We start from the raw sequence: 17,230 nt of genomic DNA, 5'->3' as shown, positions 1-17,230 counted from the left end.
TTGACTGATTTCCTTCTATGAACTGTAACTCAGTAAAATCTTTGAAACTGTTGCATTTATATTTTTGTTCAGTATACAATATATGTATACATTTGTAAGTGGGGAAAAATATACAACATATCATCGGTGTTGTTGGATTGATTTACATATTATTTGGAAATACATGGATAAAGGGTACAAATTACATAACGTTTATAAATGCTTAACATCATTTCTAATAATGTGTGTCATCATGAAGTTGTTACTTTGTTTCAACTACTATACAACTTCCATATTATTATATCCGGGAATTTTATTCTGGATGATTTATAGTTTCTTTATTTCCCTGCGCAATTTAACTGTCGTTCGACCTTTTTTTCACTCTGCCCAGAATAATTTTGATATAACTAGCAGGCGTTGCAATTTCGGAATCTGTCCTTGTATGATGGCGGACGAAAATTTCCACTGGAGAAACCGCAACGCATAGCCTACCCTGAATACGGAAAAAATGAAAAAATAAAACTAATAAACCGAGCCCGGACGGACTGTAGCCTACACCTTCGTCAAAACAATCGGGCTCATTCCGGAAGATGTCAAGGTTGCAAGCTCGGAAATAAATCTGTTTTAATTTTGATCATTTGAGAATGAATACCGGTAACTCATTTGATTTCAAAGCGTTATTTGTACAGTCACCTCTTGTGGATGAGGAGGATTTTGGAGCTCGAGCAAGCCTACTCGCATGAGCTGCATCATTTTGGGAGGTAGTCAAACCATTCTTTTTCGTTTTTTCTGATTTAGAAATCCTGAATTAAAAAAATGTGTACAGGCCGCAGTTGCTGATAGTTCACTCGACTCGCTCTTCATAATGAGTGAGGGTGTCTGTTTTCAAGCTAATGCATGTTTGGTGAGCATTATCAAAAGCAATGGTGTGCTGGCTTTAGTTTCAGTCACAAATTATCTGTTGATTTTAGACAGCGATTTCGAATAAAGTTTTCGAGTAAAACTCAGCTGTCTGCACTGGCTAATTATCCCAGTGGTCGATTGTAAACTGATGAATTGTAGCTTTGGAAGCGTGTTGGAAGTTAAAGCAGTGAAGGACGAGGAGGAACAGTCTGAAAACAACCTTGCAGCCAGCCATGTTTTGTGAAATTTGCTTCAATTTTCTCTCACATTCCATAATCACATCAATTGAGTCGTGATAGTGTTTGTTGTGATAAAGCGTAGGCTATTTGGTTCAATCGGTCGACATGAAGACTGTTTCCAATTTCGAATATAATTTCTACTTCTGTTTTCGAAAACGGGGTAGGATTTTAATTCATTTCATTCTGAAATTGGCGACACCTGTCGGTAGTTATTTTGTGAAATTAAGAAATTCCAATTAATTTGTCGTTTTAAACATTTTATTGTAACCTTCGTCTTTAAAAACATTTTGTGACATTCATTTTCGTTAATTTCGAAGCAATTTTTGAAAAGTAAGATGCATTGATATCCAATGATTACGACCTTTGACGGTATGAACGTTTGCAGTATGAACGATCTTCTCTTTTTTTTTGTAGAGGATAATTGGTAGATTGCACGAGCTGCTGTTTGAGTGCATGTAAAAAGAGAAACAGTTTGATACGTTGCATATGGCCTCAATCTTGAACCAGATTCGTTCTATCATTATGCGCTCTTTGATGTTGAATATGACAAACTAGGAGTAGCCTAGGTCACAGTTTGAATCAGGGTGTGTCAACTCCCATGACGTTCAAACAAAAAGTTTGAACTACTATATAGTTTTTGTAAATTTCAATAGTGACTATGTCCTTAATTTAAATAGCTTACCAATTCGCATCATCATAATTCAAATAAGAAAATATAACTGCCTTAATTTACAGTGCAACTGTCTTACTCCATCAACCCAAGATCTTGACTGTATTAATCCATTGTTGATGTAGGCTATAGCCTACAAACAATGTAGGCTGTAGCTTCACAATCTGTTTAGAACTAATGTCAATCTAAAAGTAGACTGTTAATCTTTGTTTCCACAGTTTAGATGCATTTGAGTGTTCATATTTACCCAGCCCTATCAAGCTTTAACAAAGTTGCAGGCAGGGTCTGGCTTTTGAAAGGGTAGATTGTGGCCTTGATACTACTAACATCCTCTCTGATGTTGATGGTAATTGTGAGAAAGTGTTTTTAGTAGGCTACCGATATAGTAACAATCAGCCTAATCTTTAGGCTGGGTGTGCCTTTCCATAGCATTAAAGAAATAATGACATATCTAAGCTCCTAGATGTAGATTGGAAGAGAGGGTAAAGAGATGTGGCAACAACACTAATGTAAGAGCTTCTGGATGTCACCCATGCTGACATTCTTATATAAGAATTCCTTTGCAATATACAATAGAATTGTGCTGTTTGAAAGGTCAAGGTTGCCCATCTTGAATTTGTTTTATGTGTTTTGAGAAAGTATATAAAGCAAATTCATTTCATGGTCTGCTCGAATGATGAAATATGGTAAACAAGGAATACACCGGACTTGTCTAAACTTTGGAAATAAAACAAACACTGCCCAAATCAAAGGGAGCCGTATAGAAAGGAGGGCCAATGCAGAGGACGATAGTCGGCACATTTTAGGAACAGGAAATACAATTACAACCAATTTCTCTGCTGTTTACATTAATCTTGTGGACACTAAACAATTTCCCGTATAGGATGGTTTGTCTATGTAAGTAGATCTGAGGGAGCCATTTTAGTTTGGTCATTTTGGCACTGACCTTCAGAACTGGACTGTGAATTTGAAGTGTTGGTGGAAATGTTTTGCTTTGCACGCTGAACCTGAACCCTGACCTTTTCCCTCCACATTCAGTCTAATAAAAAATGCTGGCTATGAATTACATCAGGAATTTCCAGGTTTTTAATTGAAGAGAATGAATGGCAGGAATATTATTATTAAACGTCAGAGCAGCCAGGTAATGAAAATCATTTAGGATTTGTTTTGGTGTGAGGTTGCATTAAAGTGAAAGGCACCTTTTTATAGACCAACAACATGCAACTTGAATTGTACATTTTGATGGTGTTCTGTGCTTCATATATAGTATATGTTAATACATATTAGTTGGTGGAACGTATTCTCAAATGTTTTAACTAATAGACCTAAACTATTTACCCACCCAGGTGACAGACACTGTGGCTTGTGGGACCTTGGTAGAAGGGAGACACAGGACTGTGCAAGACAGCTGTTTGCACCAAGAGCTACTGTAGGGTGTAATGGTCTGCTTGTGAACCCCAAAATATCTGCTTCCCCAATTTAAACAACTCAATAGGTCTGTAGAGAGATGGAGAGCGAGAGAGAGCAAACCCTGTTGTCAGTTCATAACAATTAATGAAGGCTTGACCATCTTTCACTAGCTAGAACTTAGTGTCATTTACTTTTGTCTAGAGTGCAGTCCAAACTTTATGTAGGCATAGCTGTGTTTTTTAGGAGGCCTTGTTGCAATGTAGGTAGGTGTAATCCTTCCTTCTGAGCATTTGGATGTTCTTACTGAGAGCTACGACAGCTCAGCAATTACAGTTGCTAGTAACTTTTTTTCTTTCCTCGTTGTTGGCCAGGTAAACATTGGCATCTGTCCAAATCTGCCAAACGCATCAGCAGTTACCTACCTTTTATGAGCATATTTGTCCTGATAAGTCTCTGAAAATGACATCACTCGAGTTAGGGCCAGAAGGATAGTATTTCAAGGTTTGGACTGCTACATGAAAGAGCTTTTGGCATTTTGGGAGTTTGTGTATTATGTGCATATTTCCCCCTCTACTTAAAATGAACCTTATTGGTCTCATGAATAATTCATAAGGACACTCAATTGCTGCAGCAAAGATGAATTAAGGCCAGTCTGTACAGTGGTTTTATGCACATAGGAAGTGTGTGCTTTTTGTGTCAGGTTTCAGGGCTCAGGTTGCCTTTCTAAAAATACTATTTTATAAAGATAATTTAATTTCTGTGGAACAGCGGGAAAGTCTCCTCTTGCGCTAATGAATCTATAAATCACAATGGAGCAGGTTTACCAGACCTGCCTCAGCCTGCACTGCAATTTAGATTTTCATAAAAAATGTAATCTGCCAGCGTACAAGGGCTTAGCGGCAGACCGGATGCCGCCCTGAATTTCTAATTTTAGGGCTGCTCTTTCAGGATTTATTTTTGTATAATTCAAGTCCGCTTTTCAAAATCTCTAGTTATTAAATTTTAATTCACAACATTAACATATAAATTGAAAAGTTTTTATGGGGGTTTGGAGCGCATGTGGATGGAATTTTACGAGTTGACGCAGTTCTGTTTCCAGACCATTCCGGCTAATAGAAGGAAATGTTGGAGGGGGGGAAAAAAACGATTTTCCCATTTCTCTGCATTATTGCTTTTTTTTATTTTTTTTATCGTTGGTTGGAAGCCATCTTGAGAGAAATTTATTACACCGAGGGGGCTAGGAAAATGTGCTTTTGATTAAGGAGCGAGGGAAAGCATTCAGACTGAAATAGGTTTTGGTCATCCCTGTGGCTGACAATATTCTACTCACCACTGATACTCCTCTCTGCATAGCAGGAATATAGGGAACCAATGTATTGATTTCAATCACAGGAGGTTGGTGGCACCTTAATTGGGGAGGATGGGCTTGTGGTAATGGCTGGAGCGGAATGAATGTATTTGTATTTATTATGGATCCCCGTTAGTTCCTGCCAAGGCAGCAGCTACTCTTCCTGGGGTCCATGGTTTCTGTTTCATGCTATTCCATTCTCTCCATTCCAGACGTTATTATGAGCTGTCCTCCCCTCAGCAGCCTCCACTGATTTTAAATGTTTTTTTTATTCATATATATTCAACCAATTTCTATACTCTTGTTTTTCTTATTTTGTATCAGAATTGGTTTAGTAGTGCATCCTTTGTTCTGTTATTAGCCCAGCATGCCTGTCCACATTTAGCCTTCTATTTCAAGTATCTTTTATTTCAAGTATCTTGACCCATCTTGATGCAATGTTTCATTTATTTTTCCTCCAATGTTGACCTTTCCGACATCATTAGCAATGAGACTGATTAGCTTAGTAATGTAGTCTAGCACAAATATTATGTTTAATATCCATGCAATGACATTTAACAGCTGCCCTCAATCTTGAGGAAAGCAGGCGTCTATTTAAATGGGGAAATGTCATGCTAAACCAGTGTCATAACATGCAGTCTCACAATCACACACTGCCTATTGCCTAAAAAAAGCCCTCATATTGAATTGATGCTGCTTTGATCTGATTTGATAAGACACGTTTTCAGAAGGATCTGGTGGAGTATTTTCCTATTTCATGGTTGGTATGACAAACGGATCTGGTATAGTATATTCGACCAGATCCTTTGGAAAATGTGTCATGTCAGCCATGAAATCGGAACATTTTAACCATGAAACAGGCATTTTGAATAATTTATGAAATAGGAAAATCATTGTCTGTTTTCCTTTGTTGGTTGAACCAGTTGTGTGAAACAAGGTTAAAAAAAACATTGATGGGAAAAATGTTTTAGTTGTCGTGCTTCAATTACCCGAAGTTGCAAGAGGTAAAGCTTCTGGGATCAATAAAAATGACAGATGGCAAGTTTCAGATTTTCAATTTGATAGAAGGAATACAGCAAGCCATTTTGTTTGCAAGGAAATATACCAAGGTTAGGCTATACAAAATGGAAGTGTAATATGGGTGCCAAAACGATTCATCAAGACTCTGAAAGAATTCAGCCTATTTAGAAGCATAAAGCATTTGTTCAATAATTTAAATAGGTAAATTCTTCAGACGTATATATTCGGTCGCTTCCCCTTTTCTCTTCTAATGTTGAATTTACCTTTTGTCTACATTTTAGTAAAACCCGTTGTAATGGGCTGCATTAATGCATGAGAAATGTGCTCAATATACAACCATTTGCTCATTGATTGATTTTCATCCATTTAAACCATAAGAGGGGAGTGGAGATCAATGATGCCTTCCCAGAATTCAGTTGTTCTTTAGTCAATGTCCATACATGCTATTTCCAGGCTGTTTTTGAAGTGTTGTGACATGGTGTTTTTGACATCTTGGAAGTAGGCCCATTTCAGATTCAGAGCATTATTTGGACACGTTCTGTGTTTTTCTACCTGATCTCAATGGACTCTGAGAATGGTCAAATTCCATAATGTGAATAGCAAGATGTCTAAATCCTCATTTAAAAAAAAAAAAAAAAAAAAAGTCAGATGTTTGGACTATCATGCCGTTGTAGTTATGTGGATGTGGTGTAATTATTTCAACAGTGAGGGAATGGAACAACTAAATTAGCCCCTACACGAGGCCTACAACTTTTTAGTTATTTAACCCTTAGTTTGACTAGGCAAGTCAGATAAGAACAAATTCTTATTTACAATGATGGCCTACCAAAAGGCTTCCTGAGGGATTAAAAATATAGGACAAAACATGCATCACGACATAAAGAGAGACCTAAGATGACAACACAGCATGGTAGCAACACAACATGAGAGCAAAACAAAACATGGTACATGCATTATTGGGCACAGACAACAGCACAAAGGGCAAGAAGGTAGAGACAACAATACAGGTGAAAATATCTGTATCCGTAGCTAGTTTTCCATCCAATAGGTGACAGATTTTCATGCGAAGCTTCTAAAATCAGCTTGAAGAAAAATCAGTATGTAACGCTTTACTGCACACAATGTACTTTTTTTGCCCGAATGAAAATCTTAAAGTTCAATGTGTTTTATATCACATTCTCAACTTTACTGATAGTTTTGCTATTTAACGCAATAGTTTTTGTGACAAATGGGCCTACTCTGGTTTTGGCACTTGCGCTTTAGCCAGCAGCTCGCACATACAGTGCCGGTAGGCTAGTATACATGATGAGATTATTATGGATAAGAGCGAGAATATTTTAATTTGTCAAATGGTGGTCAAGCATCGATCATCATGTCACCAGAATAAGGCCCTCAATTTTTATTGGAAAGGAGCATCAAGCTCATCACTGTGCACTTTCACCACCCTGTGAAGTTCATCATAACTTATTTCATCGGCAGCCTTAGTGGGAGGACCACACACCATATAATCGTGTGACTTCAAGTTTACTTTGAGATGATGGTTATTATATCAATATTTGTGCCATTTGTTGCATAATTAATTTAACAACCCAGAAAGATCCCACCATATCGAACTATCGGCATTTATAAAAATGTCCAGAAACCTGTTTCCGTCACAGCTGTCGTGGTGATACTGTATGACTTTACTCATAAAAACGTGGCTGTGTGACCTTATGAGAGAATGTCCATGAAATGGCATATTTTTTTAATAATGTAGCTTGTTTCTCAGAGGCTGCAAGATATATCTTCAGTTGATCCTATTTCATCCATGGTTGTTTTTTTTTTCACCTTGAGTTTTCACAAATTTGACCAGATTAATTGCATGATGATGATTCCAGCGCAGACGCAAACTAGTCTCAACTAGCCCAGTCTATTTATCAATAACTCATTCACAATTGCATCGCTGCCGACCAAGCAGCACAGATTTAATGCCTACGTGTTCTAATTTTGTGAAAAAATGTGTCACATTCTGCCATTTATGGTATGAAATCCAATCATGTCCAGCTCTGAGAGGGATTTCACATTTTGTATTTTTCTTCTCGGCTGATATTCCCCTCCATGTAGCTTCCTGCTTCCACTTGTTCCAGATAGGACTGTGTTTTTGTTTGAAATAAAGCTCTCGTCATAATTTCCAACACAACATGGCGCACAGCCGTGACACGGCTGCTGCTGAAATGAACACTCAGCCGTTCCCTTTGCTTCCCAAATTAGCTTTTACGGCCTCCAATCTGCCCAGGCGTGTTGAATTGAATTGGCCTCTTTTGAGGGAGATTAGAATTTCCATTGTCGGTTAGCTACTTTTCTTTGCAGGCATCATTTTATTGAGTAGGCTAGATGTCAGGGGCGGTTAGTCATTTTACATTTATTCTAATGCTGTATGAGATTAGTATAGCCTCAGCCCATTAAACTGTTGAACCCATGCAGATATGAAAAACATGGAGGTTCTCCCACTGTCCATTTCTCTACCAGATCAGGAGCACCATGACCAAGCAATGTAGACTAGATTTCAAAATTAGGGAAGTGCGGCATGAAACAATGGAGCATGAAACACATTTCAATTAGGCCTAATATTTGTTTAACAAAGTTTTTTTTTTAATGACATTGTTGTGTTGAACCAATGCCCTTTTCAATATGGCCAGCTCTGTTTTGAAGGATCACTTGAGTAACCAATTGCCATCCAGCAATACTCCCTCCACAGCTTGGTCATCTAAATAGAAAGTTCTGCACAATTATTCATATTTAGGGTGACAAACTGCAGCTGCACATGTAACTATGATCTGTTTTAATAATTAGCGCCAATGTCGGTCAGTTATCGCTTCCAAGAAAAGGTGTGTTAAATATTATTAGTGAAATTCTCATCTTTCCACAAAAAAAATCTGTCCTCCCGGTTAGAACTCTGTTTTGTTTGGTTGCATTTTATGCGTCCCCTCTTGACTGGAGTCCCCTCATAGTACTATGGTACTTACAGTAGAAGGCTGGGTCATTTGGATGTTTCTGAAATTAGAGCACCTAGGCACTATGGATGTATTGTCATCATAGGTCACCCATACACAATGAAGCACTGTGCTGTAGGGCTAATTATACATAATGATCATGCATATCTCTCCCATCTATTACCCTGCTATTTTTGGCAAACTACATTGTCACGAGTCACCTTTAAAAAAAAAATATATATATATATATATATATATATATTTTTTTTTATAGATACCAGATTTGGTATCCCTCTTGGTTAGAATAGACCTTTTCATCTCAATAACAATAATGTCCATATGGAGACAATTTTGAGAACCATAAAATGTCCCTTTCTGTTATTGGTACACCAGACTACAGCTCTCTCAGAAGTACATTGGTCAGGCATATGGCAATCCCAGTTTGTGGGTGTTACTGAGTGTCAAGTGCCTTGCCTTAGAGCTGTCTAAAAATAGGTTTTTCAGTGCTCGGTTGCCTTGATGTTGTCCCTTGATGTTGTATTTGAACTGCACCTGTTTCAAAGAAAAGAAGCTGTTTTTGGCGAGGTCGATTTAGTAAATCTGTATTGTTTGTTTCTCCTCTCTCCTGGCTGTCTGTTTCTCTCACACACACATATTCTCACACTCACACACATATTCTCACACACACACACACACACACACACACACACACACACACACAGCCCTAGGAACGCTGGCCCTGAGTAGTAGGAGTCATGAGTGCTCAGGAGGTGCCTACCAATCCTGCGCAGGAGCAGGTTGACACGGGGGATGGAGTCCCAGATGGCCCCACCGCTACCCCGACGACCGCCACCATCGCTGTCCCGGTCACAATAAAGAAGGAGCCTGGCACGCCGGGGGCCAGTAATGGGAAAGATGTGCCTGCCGAGATCTGCGTGGTCCTCGGTGGAGGAGGAAAGTCTCGCAATGACCAGACCCAGGGTATGACCCCTTAACACATCACCTTCCACTCCACACACAATGTGCAGGATCATTTTGCATCACCCTCTGTGATGCAAAATGAGTTTTCACATTTTAAACCATGATGTAAAAGGGCTGACCCAAAATGAACAAACCCAGACTGTAGGAAAGAGGACCGCCTTTCAACACATGTTCCTGTCATTTTACCTTCTCCCTCTACATCTGCACTCTTCTACATGAACTATCTCAGATGGAATGTACAGTGTCAGAGTATTCATACCCTTTGACTTATTCCACATTTTGTTGTTACAGCCTGAATTCAAAATGGCTACTTTTTTTTTTTTTTTTTTTTTTACATCTTCACACAATACTCCATAATGACAGCGAAAACATGTTTAAAATGTCTGTTTTTTTGCAAATGTATTGAAAAAGGTCATTTCTGTATTTCAAAGTATTCACACCCCTGAGTCAATACTTTGTAGAAGCACCTTTGGTGACGATTACTGCTTTGCACATCTGGATTTGGGGATTATTCTTCCTCACAGATTTTCTCAAACTCTTAAATTAGATGGAGAACGGCGGTGAACAGCAATCTTCAAGTCTTTCCACGGAATTAAAGTCTGGTCTTCGTCTGGGCCACTCGAGGACTTCCACATTCTTGTTCTGAAGCCATTCCAGCGTTGCTTTGGCTGTATGCTTGTTGGAACGTAAATCTTCGCCCCATTCTAAGGGTGTTTGCACTCTGAAGCAGGTTCTCAAAGGTTTTGTCTGTATTTGGCTCAATACATTGTTCCCTGTATCCTTACCAGTCTCCCAGTCCCTGCCACTGAAAAGCATCCACATAGCATGATGATGCCACCACCATCTAATTTTGACAACATTTACTTTACTACATTCCTAAAGAAAATAATGTACTTTTTACTCCTTACATTTTTCCTGACAGCCAAACACTTTGTGACATGAAAATGGTTAAATTCACACATTTATCAAGAGGACATCCCTGGTCGTCTCTACTGCCTGTGATCTGGCTGACTCACTAAACACACATGCTTTGTTTGTAAATGATGTCTGAGTGTGTCCCTGGCTATCCGTAAATAAAACACATGGTGCTGTCTTGTTTGTTTTAATATAAGGAATTTGAACTTTATTTATACATTTTAATACTTAAGTATACAGTACTAGTCAAAAGTTTGGACACCTACTCATTCAAGGGTTTTAATTATTTTTTTACTATTTTCTACATTGTAGAATAATAGTGAAGACATCAAAACTATGAAATAACACATGGAATCATTTAGTAACCAAAAAAGTGTTCAAATCAAAATATAGTTTTGATTCTTCAAAGTAGCCACCCTTTGCCTTGATGACAGCTTTGCACACTCTTGGCATTCAGCTTCATGAGGAATGCTTTTCCAACACTCATGAAGGAGTTCCCACATATGCTCAGCACTTCCTTCACTCTGTGGTCCAACTCATCCCAAACCATCTCAATTGGGTAGAGGTCGGTGATTGTGCAGCATTCCATCACTCTCCTTCTTGGTCAAATAGCTGGAGTTGTCTTTTGGTTGATTGTCTGGTTAAAAAAACAAATGATAGCCCCACTAAGCTCAAACCAGATGGGATGGTGTATCACTGTGGTATCCATGCTGGTTAAGTGTGCCTTGAATTCTAAATAAATCACTGACAATGTTGCCAGCTAAGCACGATCACACCACCACCTCCATGCTTAATGGTGGGAACCACACATGCAGATATCATCCATTCACCTACTCCACTTTTCACAAAGACAGGGCGGTTGGAACCAAAAATCTCAAATTTGGACTCGTCAGAGCAATGGATAGATTTCCACTGGTCTAATGTCCATTGTTCATGTTTCTTGGCCCAAGCAAGTCTTTTCTTCTTATTCGTATCCTTTAGTAGTGGTTTCTTTGCAGCAATTAGACCATGAATAACTGATTCATGCAGTCTCCTCTGAACACTTGATGTTGAGATGTCTGTTACATGAACTCTGAAGCATTTATTTGGGCTGCAATCTGAGATGCTGTTAACTCTAACTTATCCTCTGCAGAAGGGTCTTCCTTTCCTGTGGCGGTCTTTATGAGAGTCAGTTTCATTATAGCGCTTGATTGTTTATCGACTGCACTTCAAGAAACTTTCAAAGTTCATGACATTTTCTGTATTGACTGACCTTCATGTCTTAAAGTATTGATTACTGTAATTTATCTTTACTTATTTGAGCTGTTTTTGCCATAATATGGACTTGGTCTTTTTACCACATAGGGCTGTATTCTGTATACCACCCCTACCTTGTCACAACACAACTGATTGGCTCAAATGCATTAAGAAGAAAATAAATTCCACACATTAACATTTAATAAGGCACACCTGTTAATTGAAATGCATTCCAGGTGACTACTTCATGAAGCTGGTTGAGAGAATGCCAAGAGTGTGCAGAGCTGTCATCAAGGCAAAGGGTGGCTACTTTGAAGAATGTCAAATAAATCAAAATATATTTTAACTTTTTTTGGTTACTACATGATTCCATGTGTTGATGTCTTCACTATTATTCTACAATGTAGAAAATAGTTTTTAAAAACTTGAATGAGTACAGTAGGTGTGTCCAATCTTTTGACTGATAGTGTATTTGAGCAATTACATGTATTTTTGATACTTAGGTATAGTAGACTTTTACTCTAGTATTTTACTTGGTGACTTTTACTTGAGTAATTGCCTATTAAGGTATCTTTACCTTTACTTGAGTATGACAATTGGGTACTTTTTCCACCACTGCTGTTAAACGGGGGATGGGCTGTGCCTGGTTTCTCCAACCATAGTGTTTTGCATTCAGGCCAAATGGTTATATTTTTGTCTCATCAGACCACAGAATCTTTTGCCTTATGTCTTTCTCGTGCCTTTTTGCAAACTCCATGAGTGCCGTCATGTGCCTTTTTCTCTGGAGTGGCCACTCTCCCATAAAGCCCAGATTGGTGAAGTGCTGTAGAGACTTGTCCTTCTGGCAGGGTTCTCCCATCTCAGCCAAGGAACTCTATATTTCTGACAGAGTGATCATTGGGTTCTTGGTCACCTCCCTGACCAAGGACCTTCTTATCCGGTTGCTCGGTTTGGTTGGACGGCCAGCTCTAGGCTGGGTAGTTCAATATTTTCCCAATGATGGAGACCACTGTGCTCTTGAGAACTTTCAACACTCTATAAATGGTTTTAGACCCTTCCCCAGATACATACCTCATCACAATTCTTTCTTGGAGCTCTACAGACAGTTCCTTGAAATTCATGGTATAGGGTCTGCTCTGACATGCACTGTCAACTGTGGGACCTTATATAGACACACAAATGTCTAAACATTTCAATTTGTCATTATGGGTTATTGTGTGTAGATGGGTGAGGAGAAAAACATATTTAAGCAATTTTGAATTCGGGCTGTAAAGTTGAGGGGTATGAATACTTTCTGAAGGCACCATCTCTTTACTGAGAAATAAGTTATTTCTGTGCCTATTTTAGAAGAAAATGTGGTTTGTCAATTCTCATCTAATATCGGTTTTTAACAGATAATTTATTGTCTGTGAAACAAGATGGGAAATGTATTTCAGTCTCGACTAAGTAAAATATTTACTTAGATCCCCGAGGGGAGGTTTCCCGGACACAAATTAAGTCTAGTCCTGGACTAAAAAGGAAACTCAATGGCGAATCTCCATTGAAAATAATTTTAGGACTAGGCTTAATCTGTGTCTGGAAAATCACTGAAAGTGTTTAGGTACGATGTTGTTACACACAGAGATCTACGTTTATTAGGTACAGAAATCTAGTACTGGGTTGGACCCCCCTTGCCTCCAGAACAGCTTGTATTCTTCGGGCATTGATATGCTGCTCAATTGGTTTCAATAGACCTAATGTGTGTCAGGAAAATATTCTCCACACCATTACACCACTAGCCTGTATCCTGGCTCTGCCATCAGACCAATGGTATCAATGCACTCAACTATTGTAGCATTTTCAACCATCTCTGTATTGCTTTTCCTCTGTCACACAGGCTCCTATGTTTGTGGGATATGTGGGAAGAAATATAAGTACTACAACTGCTTTCAGACGCACGTCCGTGCCCACAGAGGTAAGGAAGGCCTGCCCTGAAACACTAAGGCTTCTTTGTGTGATGACATTGGAAATGTTTGATAAGATTAAAATAATCAACTCAAGTCACTACAGACATGATTTAATAGCACCTAATTTTTGATAACCCCCCCCTGCTAAATATATACATATGGCATGATAATGCAAGCCCGATCCAAAACTCACATGAATCCAATTTTGGGGACCTAAAATTGGATTTGTGGCGTAATGTTATGTTTGGGGCTCATTTCTTATCATTAACTTGTCAGCTGCATTCATCCGCTAATACTTTAGAAGTACCCCCCCCCCCCTCTCTCCTTCCTGACAACCATAATTTTTAATGTGAGCGATGCCAAGTGTTGTCTGAGATCCGAGTGAGTCAAGCTGTTGTTATAAGCGTTGGCGCCACGCCAACAGCAGATCTCTTATGAATGTGTCTCTGTCTTTCCCCCCGCAGAGTCCGACAGCATGCCAGGGGAGGGTGCACCACCAGCTCCCAACAGTGAGTAAACGGATGTGTATGCACACGCATTCACATGCACACGCTCACGCATGAGAATACACACCGACTCACCGGTGTGTACATGCGCACATCTACAGTGCCTTCAGAAAGTGTTCACACCCGTTGAATTTTTCCACATTTTGTTGTTACAAAGTGGGGTTAAAGTGGATATAACGCCCTAGAGGCGATTGACAACACTGTGTTTGTAAGTAACAATACAAAAATCCACGTAAAAATCTGTCATTTTAAACTAGAGATATCTGTTGTTTTGCGTTGGAAAGACATCCAGCAAATCAGTCTTCTCACGAAAACGTCTGTAGGTTCTGAACAGTTTGACCGACATATGAGACTTTCGCGAACACTACGGTGGTCTCTGTTTTGCTCTACAACCCCCACAAGTGTCAGGCGACTCGTCTGAAGTCGAAACAGTTGATTTGCCAACTTCTGTTTGTAGCGTCCGAACCGCTTGGGCTACAAACTGTGATCACACGGTGGAAAGGGGACATTTTCATGAACACGATGGTGTTCTCCTTTTTGCTTCTTTTTGTCTTCCTAAAGTGTCACGGGACTCATCTGAATGTAACCGCTACCGATTTAAAAATGTTTTATGGAAGTGTGAAGGTAGTAATGTTTTTCTTTGGGCTATAGTAGTAAAGGCCAAATTAAAAAAATATATGTGTGCGTGTCATGCCTAAAGGGGTCCTAAAATTCATAATCAAATAGCTCAATAATTCATAGTTTGAACATCTTAAAACAATACCATATGTCAGTTTAGACCCCCCGGCCCCCCGTGAATCTACACAAACTTGGAAGAAAAATGTGAACAAACAAACACTAATACATTGCATTCAGAAAGTATTCAGATCCCTTGACTGTTTCCACATTTTGTTATGTTACAGCCTAATTCTAAAATGGTTAAAATATATCTCTATATACAGTGGGGCAAAAAAGTATTTAGTCAGCCACCAATTGTTCAAGTTCTCCCACTTAAAAAGATGAGAGGCCTGTAATTTTCATCATAGGTACACTTCAACTATGACAGACGATGAGAAAAAAAAATCCAGAAAATCATATTGTAGGATTTTTAATGAATTTATTTGGAAATTATGGTAGAAAATAAGTATTTGGTCAATAACAAAAGTTTATCTCAATACTTTGTAATATACCCTTTGTTGGCAGAGGTCAAACGTTTTCCGTAAGTCTTCAAGGTTTTCACACATTGTTGCTGGTATTTTGGCCCATTCCTCCATGCAGATCTCCTCTAGAGCAGTGATGTTTTGGGGCTGTTGCTGGGCAACACTGACATTCAACTCCCTCCAAAGATTTTCTATGGGGTTGAGATCTGGAGACTGGCTAGGCCACTCCAGGACCTTGAAATGCTTCTTACGAAGCCACTCCTTCGTTGCCCGGGCGGTGTGTTTGGGATCATTGTCATGCTGAAAGACCCAGCCACGATTAATCTTCAATGCCCTTGCTGATGGAAGGAGGTTTTCACTCAAAATCTCACGATACATGGCCCCATTCATTCTTTCCTTTACACGGATCAGTCGTCCTGGTCCCTTTGCAGAAAAACAGCCCCAAAGCATGATGTTTCTACCCCCATGCTTCACAGTAGGTATGGTGTTATTTGGATGCAACTCAGCATTCTTTGTCCTCCAAACACGACGAGTTGAGTTTTTACCAAAAAGTTATATTTTGGTTTCATCTGACCATATGACATTCTCCCAGTCTTCTTCTGGATCATCCAAATGCTCTCTAGCAAACTTCAGACGGGCCTGGACATGTACTGGCTTAAGCAGGAGGACACGTCTGGCACTGCAGGATTTGAGTCCCTGGCGGTGTAGTGTGTTACTGATGGTAGGCTTTGTTACTTTGGTCCCAGTTCTCTGCAGGTCATTCACTGGGTCCACCCGTGTGGTTCTGGGATTTTTGCTCACCGTTCTTTGACCCCACGGGGTGAGATCTTGCGTGGAGCCCCAGATCGAGTGAGATTATCAGTGGTCTTGTATGTCTTCCATTTCCTAATAATTGCTCCCACAGTTGATTTCTTCAAACCAAGCTGCTTACCTATTCCAGGTTCAGTCTTCCCAGCCTGGTGCAGGTCTACAATTTTGTTTCTGGTGTCCTTTGACAGCTCTTTGGTTTTGGCCATAATGGAGTTTGGAGTGTGACTGTTTGAGGTTGTGGACAGGTGTCTTTTATACTGATAACAAGTTCAAACAGGTGCCATTAATACAGGTAACGAGTGGAGGACAGAGGAGCCTCTTAAAGAACAAGTTACAGGTCTGTGAGAGCCAGAAATCTTGCTTGTTTGTAGGTGACCAAATACTTATTTTCCACCATAATTTGCAAACTGTATACAGTGTGGCAAAAAAGTATTTAGTCAGCCACCAATTGTGCAAGTTCTCCCACTTAAAAAGATGAGAGGCTTGTAATTTTATCATAGTTGAAGTGTACCTATGATTAAATTACAGGCCTCATCTTTTTAAGTGGGAGAACTTGCACAATTGGTGGCTGACTAAATACTTTTTTGCCCCACTGTATACACAGTGAGGGGGGGAAAAATATTTGACCCCCTCTCAATCAGAAAGATTTCTGGCTCCCAGGTGTCTTTTTATACAGGTAACGAGCTGAGATTAGGAGCACCCTTTAAGAATGTGCTCCTAATCTCAGTTTGTTACCTGTATAAAATACACCTGTCCACAGAAGCAATCAATCAGTCAGATTCCAAACTCTCCACCATGGCCAAGACCAAAGAGCTCTCCAAGGACAAGATTGTAGACCTACACAAGGCTGTGTACAAGACCATCGCCAAGCAGCTTGGTGAGAAGGTGACAACAGTTGGTGCGATTATTCGCAAATGGAAGAAACACAAAAGAACTGTCAATCTCGCTCGGCCTGGGGCTCCATGCAAGATCTCACCTCGTGGAGTTGCAATGATCATGAGAAGAGTGAGGAATCAGCCCAGAACTACACGGGACTATCTAGTCAATGATTTCAAGGCAGCTGGGACCATAGTCACCAAGAAAACAATTGGAAACACACTATGCCGTGAAGGACTGAAATCCTGTAACGCCCGCAAGGTCCCCCTGCTCAAGAAAA

The 17,230-nt window shown here is 39.6% G+C and overlaps 1 protein-coding gene across 1 annotated transcript in view; it reads left to right on the top strand.

Annotated features, from left to right (window-relative positions):
* Nucleotides 1-338: 338 nt before the first annotated feature.
* The window catches only part of LOC135544453 (zinc finger protein 618-like), a 50,206-nt gene continuing 33,314 nt past the window's right edge, over nt 339-17,230 (top strand). The window contains exons 1-4 of the mRNA XM_064972067.1: nt 339-740; nt 9,264-9,522; nt 13,550-13,627; nt 14,084-14,128. Of these exons, the coding sequence (XP_064828139.1) occupies nt 9,297-9,522; nt 13,550-13,627; nt 14,084-14,128 (349 nt within the window). The 5' untranslated portion in view covers nt 339-740; nt 9,264-9,296. The remainder of the gene's footprint in view (nt 741-9,263; nt 9,523-13,549; nt 13,628-14,083; nt 14,129-17,230) is intronic.

The sequence above is a fragment of the Oncorhynchus masou genome, chromosome 8, assembly GCF_036934945.1.
Source record: "Oncorhynchus masou masou isolate Uvic2021 chromosome 8, UVic_Omas_1.1, whole genome shotgun sequence".
NCBI lineage: Eukaryota > Metazoa > Chordata > Actinopteri > Salmoniformes > Salmonidae > Oncorhynchus > Oncorhynchus masou.
This window is presented reverse-complemented; position numbering and strand designations above follow the sequence as displayed.